General features: G+C 43.9%; 2 protein-coding genes across 3 annotated transcripts in view; one reads left to right on the plus strand and one right to left on the minus strand.

The window, feature by feature from the left end:
* LOC115479334 (putative cation exchanger C521.04c) overlaps positions 1–1,674 on the plus strand; it is a gene marked incomplete at its 5' end in the record, with an annotated part of 107,400 nt that extends 105,726 nt beyond the window's left edge. The window contains 1 exon segment of the mRNA XM_030217208.1: positions 855–1,674. Within this exon segment, the coding sequence (XP_030073068.1) occupies positions 855–928 (74 nt within the window).
* A 6,379-nt stretch (positions 1,675–8,053) lies between these two features.
* Positions 8,054–21,654, minus strand: part of KLHDC10 (kelch domain containing 10) — a 66,089-nt gene continuing 52,488 nt past the window's right edge. For both annotated transcript variants that reach the window (XM_030217209.1, XM_030217210.1), the window contains 5 exons: positions 17,984–18,068; positions 17,792–17,858; positions 16,664–16,711; positions 16,035–16,174; positions 8,054–8,452 (listed from right to left, as the gene is read on the minus strand). In XM_030217209.1, coding sequence (XP_030073069.1) covers positions 8,243–8,452; positions 16,035–16,174; positions 16,664–16,711; positions 17,792–17,858; positions 17,984–18,068 — 550 coding nt within the window. In that variant the 3' untranslated portion in view covers positions 8,054–8,242. The remainder of the gene's footprint in view (positions 8,453–16,034; positions 16,175–16,663; positions 16,712–17,791; positions 17,859–17,983; positions 18,069–21,654) is intronic.

Genomic DNA, 21,654 nt, shown 5'->3' on the forward strand with positions numbered 1-21,654 from the left:
AGATAATTTTTTTGTCCTTTTGAGTATGCACAAATATTTTTTAAACATAAGTACATAAGTAGTGCCATACTGGGAAAGACCAAAGGTCCATCTAGCCCAGCATCCTGTCACCGACAGTGGCCAATCCAGGTCAAGGGCACCTGGCACGCTCCCCAAACGTAAAAACATTCCAGACAAGTTATACCTAAAAATGAGGAATTTTTCCAGTCCATTTTACTCCAGACTGGAGGACGTTTATATAAAGCAGTGGTTTTCAACCCAGTCCTCAGGGGCTAGTTGGGTTTTCAGGATATACAGGAGATGTATTAGCATGCACACTTTCTCCATTGCATGCCTTTTTTTTTTTTTTAAAGGTTGGGCTGATGATGCTTGGGGGGGGGGGGGGGGGGCAAGGTGGCAGTAATATCTTATTTTTTTTTAAAGTTGGGCTAATGATGATTGTGGTGGGGAAGCCCATTCAGGGCAGGGTGGTAGTGTTGGTGGGAGAGGTGATACATGCCTTCTCTCAACCAACCTTTTATGCTGCTCCAGACCTGGCATTGTTTTTTCTGGCACTAAATGTGCCTCAGAACTTTTTTTTTTTTTCTTAATCCCAGCAAGATACTAAATGACCACGTTTAAATGCAGTCTGTGTTGAAACCATTAAGAGCATTAGGCAGCACACTAACAGCTCTAATCGTTTTTAGAGCTGGCATTAAATTTTAAGCATCGGCCTATCAGTATTTTTAAAAAGGATGACACCTGGGTATGATTTCCCAAAACGTCTCATAAGTAACTGGCTTGGAAAAAAAAATGTGGTCCTCAAATTCATTGACTAGGCTCTAAAGGCATTTTCATCTCCCTTTATCTTGCAGGCACTGTTCTTGTGATGGTGTATCTAATCCTTCTGGCCATGTATTTCTATGCTCCATCTCCAGCTGGATGCTGAGACTTCAGTTCCTGTTATACTAAAAACATATGGGCAGTTTCTGTAGACTAACAGGCTCATTCTAGAAAAGCTGCAGAAGTCCTGCTTTCATTGATTCATAACATACCCTGCAAGTGACAGGAGGGAACTAGGACTTGTTTTTTTTACATGAGCCAAATGCATCAGAGCTTAACTGTCTGCTGTGTAAAGGGATAATCTGAATAGTGCTTTTCCTTCGCAGCCCTTTTGACCTCTACAACTGCTTTACATCCCTTTGTCAGAGCTGCATCTGGGATCTGTTGCAAACCCTGCTCCATGTGCACAGGTACTAGAGGAGGTGCTCTTGTATCTGAAGCAAGCAAGACTTGTAATAGTTTATTTTCTCTGGGGCCAAAGCTTTTACTGAAGAATTGATTGAGGCATAGCAGTTCAGTCCAGTCTTTTACAAACTTAACTCCTTCACTTCAGAAACAGAATTGTAAATTCCATTTGGGCCACAGCTTGATGAGTGAAATGAAAAGAATGGGAATCTTGTTACAGCTCAAGAATAAGATGTGTATATCACTACCTATGGGTTAATGTTTCAGGGGTGTAGTGTGTTTTTAAAATAGCACTTTAAAAGGATGCTTTTGGTGACACAAATCTTGATAGGTCAGCTTGGATGGCTGAAGTACTCTAGGCTGTGCAGGTGGTAAGTATGGCCATGTTACCATAATTTGTATCTGGTGTTCTAATAAAGTATAAACAGAAAAACAGCAATAGCTTACAGGCCTCTTAATTTTTTAAACAGCAAATACCCCCCCCCCCCCCCCCCCAATGTTTAAACCATTGTGTATACCTTTTTCTCTTAAGTAGGGTTCCATTGAGAGCAAGTGCCCTCCAAATACTCTGTTATGAGAAGGAAAACTAGCTTTGCGATTTCTCAAATCCAGTTCTCAGGATTTCCACAATAAATATGTATGAGATTTATTTGAATACAGTGGCAGTAGTAAATACAAATAGATGTGTATTATGGTAATCCTGAAAACCAGGCTGTATTGTGGACCTTAAGGATTGGATTTCAGGACCCCTACCTTAGACCAAAACTTGTTGAATGTAGCCTGTCTGAAAACAGTGCATAAAGCTCATCAACACCAGAAAATAGTGCCTTGAAGTGGTCTCTCTCTGATGCCCAGGTGACTCTGGGCAAGTCACTTAACCCTCCATAGCCGCATTGAGCCTGCCATGGGTGGGAAAGCGCGGGGTACAAATGTAACAAAAAAAAAAACCTATCATTGCTGTTAGGTTAACTAACTTACTGCTGCCCTGTTAGCGTACCTAAATCTGAACTCTTTTAAATGCCTCCCTTTGTTGAATATTTCTTAGAGTATTCCACAATTTGGGTCCTGCAATTTGAAACATGGTATTCTTTCAATCTCTTAACCTAATTGACCCACTATCCATACTTCATCACAAACTAACCCCAAGTGGATAACACTACCTGAGATCGAAAGGGAAAAGCCTCAGAGGTCTGTGGCATGCTCTTGCTGCTTTATGTAAAGCCACCTTAACAACACCAAGTGGATAACACTACTGATTTATTCTTTGTCTCACCACATGGAAGATGGCACCTTTAACTATGCTTTCTTAGCCAAATTTAATGCGCTGGTTGATTGGAAAATATGTAGACTGCTGAAGGTCACTACTGCTACTAAATTATTCAAAACCTTGAGCACCAATAATAGAATCTTAAATTTTACTCAATTCAATTAGTAACCAATGTAGTTGTTCAAAATGGGAACTAACCAAGTGTTTAATATTAAGGGCTACCTGCAAAGCCTTAAATGATCTACTTCTTATAGCGCTACACAGAGCTATACACTAGAACTTGTAAGAGACAGCCCCTGCTCGACAGAGCTTACAATCTAATCAGGACGGACAAGTAAGGGAATTAAGGTAGGACTGATATAACAGAGATGGGTACTGAACACGTGAATAGGGGCTAGGAGTTAAAAGCAACTTCAAATAAGGTGGGCCTTGTAGCCTAGATTTGAAGAAAGCCAGAGATGGAGCTTGGCATACTGATTCAAGAAGTCCATTCCAGGCATGCAGTACAGCAAGATAAAAGGAACAGTCTGGAGGTGGCAGTGGAGGAGAAGGGTAGGGAGAGAAGAGTGAGTGCATTTGTAAGTCAGTAAGAGGAGTTTGAACTGTATGTGAAAACAGGGAACCAATGAAACGACTTAAAGAGGGCTAATATGAGCATAGTGACACTAACTGAATATGTTGTGCAGCAGAATTTTGAACAGATTGAAGATGAGAGAGGGGAGACCTGTGAGAAGCAAGTTGCAGTGATCTTAAGTGAGAGGTGGTAAGAGTGTGGACAAGGGTTTTGGTAGTATACGCAAAGGAAGGGACAAATTTTAGTGACCATGTGATGTTAAAGAAAGAAATGAGAAGTCTGTTGGATATGTGCAGAGAGAGAGAAATCATTCATATCTGATAAGAACTAAAGAAATAGGCTCTCTATGACTTGGTCCACATGTCTGAAGAACCTGGCTCTGCTGGTTGCAGAAATTTTATTTTCTGTGGCTCGGGCCTTGGGCACAAAGGTTCGCTTGAGACAGCTTCCATGCATAGTAACATAGTAAATGACAGCCGATAAAGACCTGTACAGTCCCATCCAGTTTGCCCAACATGAGTGGTGTAGTGGTTAGGGTGGTGGACTCTGGTCCTGGGGAACTGAGTTCAATTCCCACTTCAGGCACAGCTCTTTGTGACTCTGGGCAAGTCACTTAACCCTCCATTGCCCCATGTAAGCTGCATTGAGCCTGCCATGAGTGGGAAAGCGCAGGGTACAAATGTAACTAAAATAAAATAAGAAACTGCACAGCCCCTTCTACAGGTGTCGCTACTCAATAATTCTCAGTCTCCCGGTGCTGGTAGGAGTGCAAATTACCCACTTGTCTGGAGCATCAAAGATCTCTAATGGTGCTTAGTGAGTCAGTGGGAAAGTCCTCAGACTCTGCAGATTGAGGTCTTACCATTTTCAATTAGAATCTCTTAAATTAATTAAGTGCAAGGCTCACTGGTTCCATGTGCTGCTTGAATTGCTTGTCCCTGCTGCAAGGGCTTACGCCTCCCACTCCACAAAGGCAATAGCCAAGTAGAACAATCCTGAGAGAAGCTGCACACTGGCTCCTGCTTACATACAATACACCTGTGCAGGAGTTTTAGCCTACACTAATCAGGCAGGGTGAGAAGCTTCCTGCCCTGCATTTCCAAAAAGAAGAGATGTTTTTGTGCATAGGGCTAGTTGCAGTACTATTGATGGGGTGATTTTGAGAGCTTGTTTACATGGATATGCATAGAAGGCCCAATTCACACAAGCATGTGTACACATGAATGTTAGGGGTTGAACATGGTGAAAGATAGATATTCACAGTTGTTAAATACACATACATTTATAGCAGCTTAGAATAGGGCACAGATGGAGGTACTTTTGGCCTCCCCACACAAGTGAGCTGTTTCAACCTCTATTACTACACAGAGCGTTTATAAGTAATGGTGCAGTGCATGCCCTAAGCAGAAAGCCCCTAGCTCTTCCTTTCCAGGGTTGACTGCAAGGGTCCAGCACTGATGGTTTCAGGTACAGAAGATGTAGCTGGCTTGCACTTGAAACTCTGACCATGTGCAAAATAAAATTTTACATGTACAAATTTATCATAATAATACTCAGTAAAACAGAATGGTATGTGACTTACAAACAAGAACTTCACCAGAAGAGGATGGTTAAACAATGCAGCACCCAGTGGTGGGTAGAAGAGCAATGAAGCAGGGGTCTGCAACCTAGTCCTCAGACACACAGCCAAGTTTTCAGAATGTCCACAACAGAGAGCATTAAAACAGATTTAGAGATAATGGAGGCAGTGTATTCCGACATCTGCATTATGGAGATCCTGAAAACCTGAGAGTACATGTGATGATTGCCTGGGTTGAAAAAGTGTCCTTGTTTTATTCCCCTCATGTTTAAACAAATGAGCTTACAAAAACATGCCAGGGTTCTCTTTATTGGGGGGAGGGGGAATGGCCTTGAAAAGGAACTGATAAGCCCTGCAGCTTACATCCTACTTACAGTTCACTTCTAAGAACAACCAGGAAGCATTACACAGAAGTTCTACCCATACCTGCATCAATATTCAGACAAATACCTGGATAAAGTTAGACCAGCCTTTTGAGCTGGTGAGCAGGACTTACTTGGTAGAAGCAGTACTTCCTGGATAAATCCTGCTGCGTAGTAACTGATTGTATCCTAACTGTAAGCTTGCTAAGTACATTGAAACTGCCCACCAGACTTAGCTAAACCCTAGAAGCTATGAGGGAGGGGGGGGGGGAGACAAACCTGTCCTGAGGATTAGAGACCCAAATAATGTTGATCAAAGCTAGCAGCTTGTTCACTCACTGCAGTCACACACAGTTTTATGACCTAGTAACCCCCCCCCCCCCCCCCCCCCCCCCCCCCATGCAAACTCTGATCTAGCCCTGCTCCCAGCACCAGAATTCCACATGTCCCTTTCCCAAAGAAAAGAAACAGTTTGTCAGATAAAAGATTTACAGGCAGTGTTGGCATTTTCAAATAGCAGGGGCTAATACACCTTTGTAAAAATGGCATATGAAAGTACATTTTCAAAAGGAGAAAGGGTGACAAGAAAGTAATCTGGAACAAGTAAAGTAACTTACTTTTTAACGGTTAAGACCATTTTAAAATTCTTTTGACCCATATTAATAAACACAGCTATGCCAAAGAGCAGGGCTTTCCAAATCCAGATTGGTCACCCAGTTGCTCATGTTTTCAGACCATCCTACTATATAAATGAAGAGTGACCAACATACCGCACATGCGCAGAACAGCACAACTGTTCTGCACATGCACGGCACATCACAGATCTATCCCAAGTCCCGCCATTGTTAGAGGCAGTAACAGCGGCACGTAGAGGCAGGATCAATGGCAGTCGGTAACAAACACCCAAGCCACCTGCCCAGTCCTTCACTGCCACCCAGCAATTCTCCTCTGTCCCATAACCCCATCGCTCCTTTGAAAGCCCTGCCCATCTGTAGCCTTCCTTTCCACGTCATTCCCTCAGAGTCCTGCCTGCGCGGAAAGAGGAAATAACGTCAGAAGGCGGGACTCAGAGGGGATGAACTCGAAGGGAAGGCTACAACGGGCAGCGCTTTCACAGGAGCAACGGAGAAGCGCTGGGTGGCTACAGGCAGGGCACAAACTCACTCTCACACTCTCTTCCACACAGACACACACATTCTCTGTCACACCCACGTTCTCTCTCTCTCTCTCTCTCTCTCTCTCTCTCTCTCACACACACACACACAGCATTCTCTGTCTCACACACACATGTTCTCACTCTCTCTTTACATTTCAGAAATAAAACATATTGCCCGTTTGGCTATTTCATTACACACAACAGAAATGCTGCCTGTTGTAACAGGCTTTACGGCTTGTCCATAAAGAACAGACCGGAGAAGTTTAAAAAAAATAGTGGGCTCCACTCTCTGCATCTATAGTCATTATAGAGACCCTGAAAATCCAACTAGCTATGAGGTATTAATACACTTTTGGGAAGCTTTGAGGTTCATAACCCCCCCCCCCCCCCCAGGAACATGAGCAAGACCATGCTAGTAGGTGCACAAACAATAGTAGACTTTCTTAAACACTGCTAAAATGCTCATGGACTTAAACACAAAAAATTAGGGTTTAGGACTGAAACAGCAGAAACTGCTTTTTGGCAGACGTAATCGACAGCATTTGCAGTAAACAAGTTCGCTGCCATTTTTGTGTTAACTTTCTGTAAAAATTAATCCTTTGGGAGTAGGTGTGCCTTGTTGGCAGACTAGTTAAAATAATTGCTTAAGCTCTTACACCACTGTGATACAGAATATGATTAGATACTGTCCCTGAGCTACAGTCAGGCAACGTATCAGCTTAAAACACTTGTACAAAAATCTGATTCAAACCAAACAAATAAGCAGGTCTGACCAACAATTCACTGACGTGAACAGGCAAAAAGGCTTAAACATGGACTTAGAGGGTCCCCTTTAAAGCTTTGGCCAGACTTCATAAAGTAAGTAGGGGGAGAAGAGATTCAAATGAACCAAACAAATACACAGGAGACAAATATATACCATTGGCACAGGTACCAAATTTCTAGAAAGATGCCCCTGACAACAGTAGGCAGAATGCACACGTCACTATCTGAGTTTCAAGTCTTTCCTCTGGATGAAGATATTTCCAGGGAGGAAATCAGAAGCTTGGCACAGAAGAAATTAGGACATGGTGCCAACGCCTACATGTCAAGTAATTCATACATCATCAAGTACATGAATGAAAAACCAGTTCAGCTCCCATCCACACTGGAGGCAGGAAGAGCATCAGTTAAAAAGTTGCAGCAAAGCGCATTAAAGCTAGACAGACGAGCACACTGACTACCCCTCTGCTTCCTTTAGCCATAAGAGTTCAAAAGGAACCATATCCAGAGTCACATGCAAGGGAAGAGGAAGCTGAACGTGCCACTATGTGTCCATTCCATTGGTATCAAGGGAAGGGCTAAGCCCACCGTCTGCAGGGAGTCACTTGTACTCTGTTAAAATACATCTTCTGAGAGAAGCAAAAAAAAAAGTTAAGAGCAAATGCTTACAGATGGCATACTAACTTAAGCTATCAGCACATGCTGAAACTGTATGATGATTTGGAATTTCATTCAAAATGAATCTGTACATAAACTTGATTCATATGTAGTTTGTGTTGGATGAGAGAAAAAAATAAATTGAACTTAAAAACAAGAAAAATAAAGTTCCACTTTACAGTATTCTGCTTAATTTCTAGTAAGACTGGAGTTGCTGCTACAGCCTCAGTCTCCCTCCCTCCCTCCCCTTGCTACAGAACCTGCTTTTTCCTTATAAGTCAGTAACTGCCCTAAATAGCAGCTCTGAAGCCTTCCACAGTCATACTGGAAGGAAGGAAGGTGACTGTCCCACATGAACAGGGATAAATGGCTTCAAGTGACAAGGACCAAAAAAAAAGCAAGAAACAGAATGGCGATTTAAAGAGTCAAAACACATCTGAACACAAACAGCTCCTGAAAAGTCAAAAAATGTATAAGAATATTTAAAACCAGACATTCTCCATCACCTTCACAGTAAAACATAAGTGACAGAAAGGCAAGCCATGTGTTTGTTGAGTAAGGCCTTTGATCTTGAGCAGCGTTCTTCCACAATACCTCCGCAGAGAGGGGAGCCCGCTGAGCTAGTAAGTCTTCACTAAGACACGAGTGTAGCAGAAGCTTATTTCAACCTCTCAATTAGTCCTTGTGAGAGTCCCAGCTGGAGAAGTTGTCTTGTGGGCAGATGTGCTAAATGAGGAAAGTATTTGTGTACTTTTTCCCAACAAAGTTCCAGGAGGCTGGGCACCGCCAGCCAAATTTTAAATAAGGATCCAGTCCGTTTGTTTTCCTGGATACTGACCACACCTCCGTGTATATACATGCAACCAGCCTGAAATAGAAGCAAAGGACACCAATTAATGGTGGATGACCTACAGCCAGTGAGTGGCACAAATGGTTAGGCCCCCAGCTGAGACACTTCCCCGCTACAGATGCTCAATTGCACCATTAACACTTGTTGGAAAAAAAATTTGAATCTGAACATGGTGAATAAACCATTAGGATACATAGCAATGTTAACTACGTGAGCCCAAACCTCTGCTTAATTAGTGCATCTGTCCTAATCACAGACAACCCCCTCCTACATATTCTGGGGAGGGAGATTTGCCTAAAATTCTGAAACTGATTGTTAAAACCCATTTTTTTTGCTAGCAAAATGTTCCAAATTTTACTGAATGAAATCAGTTCAATTGTTCAATATACCACTTTTCGTAATACACTAACGCTCCGGTTTACTAATAGGCATATTTTCAAAGCACTTTGGAAGGCTAAGTGCTTTGAAAATATGCTTAAGCCTCGTTAGTGGCTGTCCTTGCACTAGTGCTGACACAGCCCATCCACTTAGAATGGGCTGTGTCAGTATTAGTATACAGACAGCTGCTAGTGCGACTTAGTAAACAGACCCCTAAAGCAGTTTACAAAGCAAATAATTTCACATCCCCCACAAAGAACTTTAAGACAGCAAAATATAGAACTGACAAAAAAAAAAAAAAAAAAACACCACACAAAAAAGCATAGACCAAATGACAATCATATTTTGAATCACAAGAAAACATTTAATTTATTACACCTGTCATGAAACACCTAGCCACTTGCCTGGGGTTACCCCACAGCAGTGCTGGGGATAGACCCTCTCAGGTCCACCTGCACCTGCTGCTCGTGCTCTACACTAGCACCCTGCTCCCACCAACTGGGTCAAAACTGCCTCTGGGCGAGTCTCCCGCTTTCATATTAGCCCCAGTGATTTCTAGGTTACTGGGGCCACACTCCACACTCCCAGTGGTCCCACAGTTCCCAGAAAGCACTCACAGACCCAACACACAAACCACTAGGATTCTTTATCAGTCCAAACAGGCAGAACAAATGTGTTTATTCTCAGAACTTTGCTATTTGCACATTTTTTGTCCACTGCTAACAGTAACAAGTAACTGAAAAATGGATCAATTAGAAAAAACTAACTAAACATTTACATACTTTCTAGAAAGTACCTGGGGAGATCAGGACATATATAGTGTTCACCAGTTATCAAATATAACTGTTTTTCAGGGCTTCAGCAAAGAACTCTCTCTTCTCCCAGGCTGAAACTGAAGCAACAGCCAGCATCTATCTGCTCAGTAAACTCCAGGCCAATCAGAGCCCAGAAAAGTCAAGTTTCAAATAAAAACTGGTTACATCACTACAGGCACTTCCTATTATCTGTGCCAGCTTAAAAAAAAAAAAAAAGTCAGTCCTCTAACAGCTTTAAGCATAAACATGTACCATCTGCTGGCCAAACTAAAGAAATACTCTTCAGAATTAAATTTAGGCAGGAAAAAACACAACACATTTTACAGGCTTAACACACATTTTCTTCACAACACCCTTACTAACTGGCAGACCAAGGCAGTGTACTAAAATTTAAAAACAAACAAAAACAGTAAAAAAAAGAACTACAATTTTGGATAGGAAAGAAATTTCATACACTCAGCGATACGAAAAGGAAAAAGAGCAATTCAAGAAAGCGCAACTAAAAAACAAACAAAAAAATATATTAAAAATATACATAATAGACAGATATAGGCAGCACAGGAAAGAGTCCATGCCTAACCCAAAACCATGCCTAATCTATTTCCCTTTAGCCTGATAGGCATATATTCCATTACTCATTACTCTTGCAGTAACATATCTGTATCCAAAGAATATTTCTTTTTTTTTTTTTTTTTTTTAATTTCACCATTAAAATGAGGGCAGCAATAATCACCTAACAGTAAACCAAAGGTACTTCCCTGTAGCAGGTGTTTTCTGAGGACAACACACTTTATATTCTCACACGTATGGAGACACCGACCTGCGTCGCCCAGTCCAGAATTTACAAAAGTCGAGAGTTTGTGTAGCGCGAGACATGCTCCAACACTCATGCACGAGTGTCTTCCCACCCACCACGAGAACATGGTCTCCTCAGTTTAATACTACAGCAAAAAAATAAAGTAAAAAAACTACGGAGACAACTCCAAGGGGAGGTGGGAGGGATTGTGAGAATATAAAGCCTGCTATCCTTGGAGAACACCTGCTTTGTCCAAGGACAAGCAGGCTTATAATTCTCACAAGTGGGGAATCCCTAACATCTAGGCTCACCAAAAAACAAACTTGGTCAATTGGGCCTTGCAACAGCGAGGACATAATACAGATTAACCTGAAACCATATACAATCTGAATGAGAGTGCAGCCTGGAACAGAATAAAACGGACCTAGGAGGGTGCAGTTGAATTCCAGACCCCAAACAGATTCTGCAACATTGTCTGCCCGAACTGACAGTCGTGGCTGGTATCCTGCTCTAGGCAGTAGTGTGTGATGTGAATGTGTGGACTGAAGACCACACTGAAGCCTTGCAAAATTTCTTCACTGGTGGCCGACCTCAAATGGGCTACATACTGACGCAGCCATAGCTTTGACATTATGAGCTATGACACGACCCTCTAGGGCCAGCCCAGCCTGGGCATAATTGAAGGAAATGCAATCTGCCAGCCAATTAGAAATGGTGCGTTTCCCAATGGCAACCCCAATCCTGTTGGGATCAAAAGAAACAAAAAGCTGGGCGGACTGTCTGTAGGGCCTTGTGCACTCCATGTAGTAGGCCAATTGGCTCTCTTGCAATCCAAGGTGTGCAAGCTGCTTTCACCAGGATGGGCATGAAGTCGGGGGAAAAAAATGTTGGTAAGACAAAGCGACTGGTTCAGATGGAACTCGGACACCACTTTCGGCAGGAACTTTGGGTGCATGTGAAGGACTACTCTGTTTGTTAAGTAGTAGTAGTAGTAGTAGTTGTGATGAAACAGTATAAGGTGCATCCACTACTAAGTCCTGAAGCTCACTGACTATACGAGCTGAAACAGCCACCAAAACAAAAATGACCTTCCAGGTCAAGTACTTCAGATGGCAGGAATTCAGCGGCTTGAAAGGAGCTTTCATCAGTTGGGCGAGAACGATGTTGAGATCCCATGACATTGGTGGAGGTTTGACATGGGGCTTTGACAAAAGCAAACCTCTCATGAAGTGAACAACTAGATCCTGTCCAGAAATGGGCTTGCCTTCTACACACTGATGAGAAGCACTAATTGCACCAAGGTAAACCCTTACGGAGTTGGTTATGAGTGTAGAAGGTATTCAAGCAGGGTCTGTGTAGGGCAAGCAAGAGGATCTAGGGCCTTGCTATCACACCAGACGGCAAACCTCCTCCATTTGAAAGAATAGCACCTCTTACTGGAATCTTTCCTGGAAGCCAGCATGACCCGGGAGACACCCTCCGAAAGACCCAAGGAAGCGAATTCTAGGCTCTCAACATCCAAGCTGTGAGAGCCAGCGACTGGAGGTTGGGATGAAGAAGGGATCCATTATTCTGCATGATGAGGGCGAGAAAACACTCCAATCTCCATGGTTCTTCAGAGGATAACTCCAGAAGTTGAAAACCATATCTGCTGTGGCCAGTACAGCGTGATCAGAATCATGGTTCCGCAGTCTTGCTTGAGTTGCAGTAGTCTTTCCTACTAGAGGTATGGGAGGATATGCATACAGACGACCTGACACCCAATTGAGAAGGAACGCATCTGACACTAGTCTGTCATGGGCCTGAAGCCTGGAACAGAACCGAGGGACCTTGTGGTTGAGCCGAGTGGCAAAAGGATCCAATGAAGGGGTGCCCCTTGCTCGGACGATCTTGCGGACTATGCCCATATTGAGAGACCACTTGTGCAGTTGCATTATCCTGCTCAGTCTGTCAGCCAGGGTATTGTGTTTGCCCGCCAGATAAGTGGCTCGAAGGAACATGCCATGTTGATGAGCCTAATGCCACACCCGGATGGCCTCCTGACACAGAGGGCGTGATCCAGTGCCCCCCTCCTTGTTGGAGTAATACATTTCAACTTGATTGTTCTCATGTGCACAGACAATTTGGTGAGATGGCCGATCTCTGAATGCTTTTAGAGTGTTCCATATTGCCTGGAGCTCCAGGAGATTTATCTGAAGATTGTTTCCTGGGAGGACCAAGCTCCTTGAGTGTGAAGCCCATCTACATGAGCTCCTCATCCCAGGAAATACACATCTGTCATCAGCACTTTTTGTAGCTGAGGAATTTGAAAAGGAAGTCCCCAAGTCAAACTGGTCCACCACTGAAGAAAGCATACATGCTCTGGGGACACTGGGATGACATCTAGACTCTCTGTGGATTGATAATACTGAGAAGCCAGGGTCCATTGAGCTGATCTCATGTGAAGATGTGTCATGGGTGTAACGTACACTGTGGAAGTTATGTGGCCCAGCAATCTCAATATTTTCCGAGCTGTGACGTGCTGGGAGGCATGAACCTTGGACGCGAGAGCGATCAGATTGTCTGCTCTCCTCCAGGAGGTAGGCCCAAACCATATATCGAGTAGGGCTCATATGAACTCCAATCACTTGATAGGGTGGACATGGGACTTGGGGTAGTTTAAAACAAACCCTAGTAGCTCGAGCACCCGAACAGTCATCCGTATGGACTCCTGAGCACCCTCCTCATAGGTGCTCTTCACCAGCCAATTGTTGAGATACAGGAACACATGGACTTGGTCTGCATAGCGATGCTGCAACTACCGCTAGACATTTGGTGAAGACCCTGGGAGCCGACGCGAGGCCAAAAAGGCAACATGCGCTACTGAAAGTGATGTGTTCCCAGCTGAAATTGAAGATACTTCCGGTGGGCTGTAAGTATCGAGATGCGAGTATATGCACCCTTTAATTCCAGACAGCACAGCCAATCATTTTCTGAATCATTGGGAGAAGGGTGCCCAGGGAAGGGTATGTTGCTTTTCTCGGACTAGGAATTTGTTCAGGGCACTTAGGTCTAGGATGGGACACATCCCCCCCCCCCCCCCCCATTTTCTTTTCTACAAGGAAGTACCTGGAATCGAATCCCCACCCTTCCTCCCCTGGTGGTACAGGCTCTACCACATGGGCTTTTAGAAGGGCTGAGTGTTCCTCTGCAAGTACCTGCCTCTGCTGAGAGCTGAACAAATGAGCTCCCGGTGGCCAATTTGGAAGTTTGTGATACCAATTGAGGGCGTATCCGAGACGGACTATTTGAAGAACCCACTGGTTGGAGGTTATAAGAGGCCACATTTTGTGAAAAAATTTTAACCTCTCCCCCGACCGGTAAGTCATTTAGGACGGACACTTTTACTGCAGCTATGCTCTGCTGGAGCAAGGCTCATCCCTTGCTTTGCCTAGGGAGCAGCAGGGGTCTTAGGTGCACACTGTTGACATGAATTAGCATGCTGAGGTTGAGCCTGAGTAGGCTGGCGAGCCAAAGGGTTGTACCTACACCTAACAGGAAATCCTCCTTTTTGGCTTGCCAAAAGTCCTCCTAGCTGAGGAGGCTGATGGAGAAGATGCCTGGCGGGAGAGTGAAGAGATGGTATCAGTGTGTTTTTTGATTTGCTCTGTGACCTCCTCAACCTTCTCTCCAAAAAAGTTATCACCCCAGAATGGGGCATCCGCCAACCTCCGCTGAACAGAATGTTCCAAGTCAGAAACACACAGCCATGAGAGTCTGTGCATTGCTATACTTTGAGCAGAGATCCTGGATGCCACATCGAAAGTGTTGTAAGTACCCCTGGCCAAGAACTTTTGACATGCCTTTTGCTGCTTGACCTACTGGTTAACTAACTTGGCCTGCTCCAGAGGGAGCATATCAGCCAGGTCGGACAACTTGCGTACCGAGTTTCGCAAGCAGACGCTCGTGAACAGCTGGTACGATTGTATTTGGGAAATGAGCATTTAAGCCTGGTACATCTTCCTTCCTAAAGAATCCAGGGTTCTAGCTTCTTTGCTTGGGGATGCCGAGGCATAGTTTCTGAACGCCTGGCTCTTTTGAGAGTGGATTCCTCCACCATAGAATTGTGAGGCATCCGAGGCCTATCAAAACCAGGCACACTTTGGATGTCAATCTTCTTGGGCATGACAGGAACTGACAGAGGGGACTCCCAGTTCCTGATGAGGACTTCCCAGAGTACCTCGTGAAGAGAAGTAGTCACAGCCTCCTTAGGACCTTAAGCATCTTGGCCCCGGGCTCATCTTCCACTTCCAAAGGAAACTGAATGTTATCCATTTCCTTAACAAAAGATAGAAATGAAAGGCTCTCCAGAGGAGATTTTCTCCTTTTAGGTGGAGGGGAGGCTTCAGAAGGAATTCCATAGGACTCATCCGAGGAAAAATACCTTTGCTCCTCCTCTGAATCCCATGAGCGTTCCTCTTCATTGCCAGGCAATACCTCCCGATGGGAGTGTCAAGACTGAACCTACCTAGACATGGAGGAACCACGTACTCTAGAGTGGCGTCGATCAGCTCCCACCTCGACTCCGGCAAAGCTTCCTCCACCGACATCGAGGGAGTGTCAGCTTGGGTGGAAGTCAACACCAGGGCCGCATGCAGCATCCATGTCAAAGGCCGCACTGCAGGGCCACAATGGGAGGAGGCAGGGTAAGCTCAAACACCCCAGATGCCAATGCACACCATTGCATGAGGCCATTCAGCAGCTCAGGGAGCAAAGCCCGGATGCGCTCATCGAGGGCCAACACCAGGAAAAGCTGGGGTGCCAGCTCAGGCACAGGTTGCAGAACTACTGGGATCAATACAAGAGTAGGATCTTGGATGCTCAGTTACTGACACGGCATCTCCTGTATGGAGGTATAGCGTTCCTCCCGGCGCCGACACTTTTGGGTGCCAAATCTCTCAATGCCCCAGAGCTCCCTGCACCATGCATCGAGGGCAACTGATGATGATGCTTCTTGGCTTTCGCCTGAAGCATGTCACCGAGGCTCCTTGCTACTGACGAGGATGACGTTGAATCAGACAATGGATGATCCTGGGGCCCTGCACAGCAGGAGGCCTCAGGACAGGTGGAGACCCACAAGGGAAAATAAAAGAATGGAGATTCCACACCAGGAACACAATAAAAGAAAAAAAAAAAAGCCGAAAAAGAACAGAGACCGCGTTCTCACGGGGGTGGGGTGGGGGGGGGGGGGGGTGGAAAGACACTCACACATGCGCAGTGCAGTGTGTCTTGTGCTCCACAAAGCTCTCAGACTTTTGTAAATTCTGGACTGGGCAACGCAGGGGTCTGCATCACCCAACTTGTGAGAATTATAAGCCTGCTTGTTCTTGAAGAAAAAAAATTTATGAACATAAGAATATCCCAGAGAGATTTCAATAACTGTCTCTGAACACTTTACATGCACTGTATGCAAGGAAAGACTAAAAACTGAATCCCTTTCTGGGATCTTGGTTAGCAAGCAGTAGCACCAACAGGGTCTAAGATAACACAGAAAACATTTAAGATAAAATTGCATCTTATGAATATAAAAGGCTTGGTAAACCAAGCTGAACAAAAGAAAGTGAAATCTTACAGGTGTCACTGCAGCACAATGGAAATAAACTGGTTCTGGCATTTCAGCTGGGAGCTTTGTCCACTGGAACGTCTGCAGATTGAGCTTCCACAGGTCTCCCAGGATCACTTCTCCATTGTATCCACCACAGATAAATACATCTAAGATCAAGCAGCAAAAACCATGAAATCTATCATTTTACATCCCCTAAAGCTGCCTTCCTCATCTAAGTCATCCAGCCTGCTGCCACCACCTTCTCAGTCTTCTGCTTCTCATCTGGCCTCCCCGAGTGCCAAAATACCCAGTGTGCCCAAAATTCGGCTGCTCATCTACTTATTCTTTCCAAAAGACCATATCACCCCAGTCCTCCAAATATTGTGGTCTCCCAATTTCTCTAAAAATAAAGACCAGCGCCGGCCATGTGGGAGGTTCCTGCAGAGGGAGTGTGCATCCAAGTCACTGCTTAAGGGCGACACATTGCTCGATGCAAGTCCCCATACCTGCAAGACTCAAAGGAGCCCCCCAACCCTGACTTTGCAAATAGGATCAGATGTGATCCAAGAGTTAGTAGCTCTGCTAATGTTAAAGCACTGAAAGTGAACACAATGATGTCAGATAACACTGTTACAAACCAGATTTTTAATCCTTACCATTTTTTATTTGTACACAACTGTGGCATCTTCTAGCTGCAGGAAAACCTGGAAATGCAGCAGAATAGGAATGCATGAGACAAAAAAAAACACACTATCGGCCTATAATTATTAAATCATACAGAGATGCAACACCAACTAAACTAGGATAAGGATTAGCGAGAATTACAAAATGTGTTCAGGCAAAAAAAAAAAAAAAAGACACTACTCTTCTCCCCGCCCCCCAAAAATATGCTAGATCTTAGTCTAAGGAAAATGCCCTCCTCCAGTGAATGGGCTGAATTAAACCTCACTGTAATCCAGACTTTTTGGCATTCTTTCACTGCCCAACATCTCGGAGTGGGGGAGGGGGGGGGAGAGAAATATGGCCCTGAGCTGAACCCAAACATGAAAGTGGGGAACACGGCAGTGACAACAAAGAACCCAAGCTATTCATAATAACTGGGGGGGGGGGGGGGGGAATACCTGCATACAAATCAATCTAGTTATTACAGCTGATGAAGGCAAACGTTCTCTGCATATTCATTAAGCACATTTTCAAAATAACTTTGGATTTGGGGAAATTGCTAAGGACCAATTACAGCATGCTGCCTCACACAGCCTCACTCTCTCTGACATCAAAGATAACCGATCTAATCTAAATTGTTGGAGCATTAAATTTAGCATTACAAAAAAAAAAAAAAAAATCAAGTGACCTATTCTTAGGTTAGTATTCAAGTATTCGATTTCACACTAGAAAAAAAAAATACTGGCTTCCATCTTCACAAACCACTATGCCTCATTTAGATTTTTTTTTCTTTTTCAACATGTTTTTCCTCTTCTGCCTCCCAAGACTAAAAAAAAAAACAGGAGACACTGGCATCCAATACTGAGACCATTACAAACTTCTCTCCTTCCTGGCTTAGTCATGACTAGTATTCAGGTGCAAATCCCAAAACCAGAACCACACCCGGGCACCTCCTGCACTAGAATTGTTTATATCTGCACCCTCAGATTCAATCATCAGTTTGAGTTTTATCAATTTAGTTTCCTCAGATATTTTTTTTTAAACCAATGGCTAGATTTGATAAGCAAAGGCATAGAAAAATTCTAGTTTATCAACAAACATGAGATCAGGATGAAGCTCACCAATCTTTTCATGAGGTTTGGTTGCAATGTCTTCCCATGCATTTGTTTCCAGGTTGTAAGCATGGATCTTGGGAGTTAAAAAAAAATAAAATCAATAAAATTATGCACAGTTATTTACAGAATTTAAAAAATATATATCCTGGCAAAGCCAACTGACTACACAAGGTGTTTTTCTGCAAGACTTTTTTTTACCTTATCCAAGGAATACGCTGTCCAGGAAGTACCACCTCCTAGAACATATATTCTTTCGCCATCATGTGCTATTTCATGTCTGTACCTGAAAACAGACAAGCCAAATATTTCCACTCTTAATTAAATCCAAACATATGCAGTCTAGTTTGTGAAGTTGCAACCAATGAACTATGAACTTGCTATGAAACATCTGCATTCTACAGCACTGGCTGATTATTAACCAAACTGAATCGCATCTTTCACCACCTCAAGGTGAGGTGCTCCAGAGCGCTCCCCATCAGCCTGAACATTTACCACATAAAAAAGCTTCAGCAATGCCACCTGGGCTATCTCACACTTACCAAACCACATATTTTCATCCTTTCCTCCAAGAATTCAATTACTTGTGAGATGATATATAATATATACATACATACAGTGGGGGAAATAAGTATTTGATCCCTTGCTGATTTTGTAAGTTTGCCCACTGACAAAGACATGAGCAGCCCATAATTGAAGGGTAGGTTATTGGTAACAGTGAGAGATAGCACATCACAAATTAAATCCGGAAAATCACATTGTGGAAAGTATATGAATTTATTTGCATTCTGCAGAGGGAAATAAGTATTTGATCCCTCTGGCAAACAAGACCTAATACTTGGTGGCAAAACCCTTGTTGGCAAGCACAGCGGTCAGACGTCTTCTGTAGTTGATGATGAGGTTTGCACACATGTCAGGAGGAATTTTGGTCCACTCCTCTTTGCAGATCATCTCTAAATCATTAAGAGTTCTGGGCTGTCGCTTGGCAACTCGCAGCTTCAGCTCCCTCCATAAGTTTTCAATGGGATTAAGGTCTGGTGACTGGCTAGGCCACTCCATGACCCTAATGTGCTTCTTCCTGAGCCACTCCTTTGTTGCCTTGGCTGTATGTTTTGGGTCATTGTCGTGCTGGAAGACCCAGCCACGACCCATTTTTAAGGCCCTGGCGGAGGGAAGGAGGTTGTCACTCAGAATTGTACGGTACATGGCCCCATCCATTCTCCCATTGATGCGGTGAAGTAGTCCTGTGCCCTTAGCAGAGAAACACCCCCAAAACATAACATTTCCACCTCCATGCTTGACAGTGGGGACGGTGTTCTTTGGGTCATAGGCAGCATTTCTCTTCCTCCAAACACGGCGAGTTGAGTTCATGCCAAAGAGCTCAATTTTTGTCTCATCTGACCACAGCACCTTCTCCCAATCACTCTCGGCATCATCCAGGTGTTCACTGGCAAACTTCAGACGGGCCGTCACATGTGCCTTCCGGAGCAGGGGGACCTTGCGGGCACTGCAGGATTGCAATCCGTTATGTCGTAATGTGTTACCAATGGTTTTCGTGGTGACAGTGGTCCCAGCTGCCTTGAGATCATTGACAAGTTCCCCCCTTGTAGTTGTAGGCTGATTTCTAACCTTCCTCATGATCAAGGATACCCCACGAGGTGAGATTTTGCGTGGAGCCCCAGATCTTTGTCGATTGACAGTCATTTTGTACTTCTTCCATTTTCTTACTATGGCACCAACAGTTGTCTCCTTCTCGCCCAGCGTCTTACTGATGGTTTTGTAGCCCATTCCAGCCTTGTGCAGGTGTATGAACTTGTCCCTGACATCCTTAGACAGCTCCTTGCTCTTGGCCATTTTGTAGAGGTTAGAGTCTGACTGATTCACTGAGTCTGTGGACAGGTGTCTTTCATACAGGTGACCATTGCCGACAGCTGTCTGTCATGCAGGTAACGAGTTGATTTGGAGCATCTACCTGGTCTGTAGGGGCCAGATCTCTTACTGGTTGGTGGGGGATCAAATACTTATTTCCCTCTGCAGAATGCAAATAAATTCATATACTTTCCACAATGTGATTTTCCGGATTTAATTTGTGATGTGCTATCTCTCACTGTTACCAATAACCTACCCTTCAATTATGGGCTGCTCATGTCTTTGTCAGTGGGCAAACTTACAAAATCAGCAAGGGATCAAATACTTATTTCCCCCACTGTACACCTATATACACACACACAAAAAGATATCACGTATGATACATGATGTTAGGATCACCTTTTATGGCTGTTTTTCAATTAGTATCTTAAATCTTTCTTCTTCTCGGAAAGGTTACAAGGAAATAACAGTACAAGATGCGATTTCAGAAATCTCAAGGTAGAGGATGACAAACTGGGTTTTTAAGTTCCGACTGAATCCAAAATTGGCAAAGCTGGTATGGCATTGCAACCTTCAGCTAAGTGGACCCTCCTGGCCCCTCCCCCCAACTAAATACACCCCCCACCACCACCACCACCACCATCTGCAGGCCCTCTCTGGGCCTACCTTAGAAACCCAGGCCTCATTCGCATTCAAAATGGCTGCTGCATCCTCCTACTGGACATTGAAGCAGCCATTTTGAGATTGGAATTGGCATGGGCAGAAGCGATCCCCAGTACTCCAAGGCAGAAGGGCATAAATTGGGGGGAAGGAGGTAGTGGCCAAATCCAAAGGGATGCATAAATCAGAATGTAAAGCTTTCCAGGTATAGGGGGGGGGGAAAAAAAACACTTACTGTACCTGACTAAAAATCAGCCTGGAGCTAAAACTAAAAATCATTAATTTAAAAAGAAGTGAGACTACTACTGTACAAGTTATTGGTGATTCACTCAGATCAGGGATTAACAACCTTTAGACCACCTTCCTAAATGAATTATACACGTCACCAATTATTAGCCGTTAACAGTGCTAATCACTTACATATCGCTAAAAATTACATTAGTACACAGTTATACTACCAAACAAGTCACACTTAAAGCTACAATGCTACATAGCTTGTACATGTTGAATAAATATAACTGTCTACAAATGATACGTACTAGGAAACATTTCGTTCATAAGCACTGCAATAGCAAATCACTAATTTCAGTCATTAGGTCACAGCCTTTGTCACAAAGGTACGAGTGTACTAATTTAAAGTAATACCTACATTTTGTCACCGTGAGAGCATTGCTGCTGTTTATCTTTGACCAATGCTCAAAACTGTGGTTCAGTTTTGGACAGTGCAACACATCGTCACATACATTGTATGTTTTGGGCAAATTCCTTTGAAAACTGTCCTAAAAACTGCCTTCACCGTCTAGAAAGAGTCAAACTGCCTCAGATTTCAAGACCTTTCTCCACACATCTTTTGACCTCAGGGTGTGGGCACCACTGGTTAAGAACCCTTGACTTAGAATTCACGAGAGAGATTTGAATGTAGTGGAGGTAGCGTATGCAAGTCTCTCTCGTGAATATTCATTGTAGATATTCTGAAAACCTGACTGGCTGGGGTGCCTCCAGGACCAGGTTTGGGAACCACTGCCTTAGCACTACCCTGTTCCAGGAATGCACAGCTGCTTAGAATGAAATTATCATCATCTGCCTCTCTTATAGCATCAACCATTCCAATAAAAAGGAAAAATAAAAATTTTACTTATAATCAGTTCAGCAGTATTGTGTGTGTGTGTGGGGAGGGGGGGGGGGGGGGGATGTATCTTCCTAGCCCCAACCACATCAACTGTTACAAATCCCAAAAGTAGCATAGTCCCATACAGCATTATTTACAACTAGTAAAAAAGGCCCGTTTCTGACAAAAATGAAACGGGCGCTAGCAAGGTTTTCCTCGGAGTGTGTGTGTCAGA

This window comes from Microcaecilia unicolor, chromosome 10 (assembly GCF_901765095.1).
Source record: "Microcaecilia unicolor chromosome 10, aMicUni1.1, whole genome shotgun sequence".
Classification (NCBI taxonomy): domain Eukaryota; kingdom Metazoa; phylum Chordata; class Amphibia; order Gymnophiona; family Siphonopidae; genus Microcaecilia; species Microcaecilia unicolor.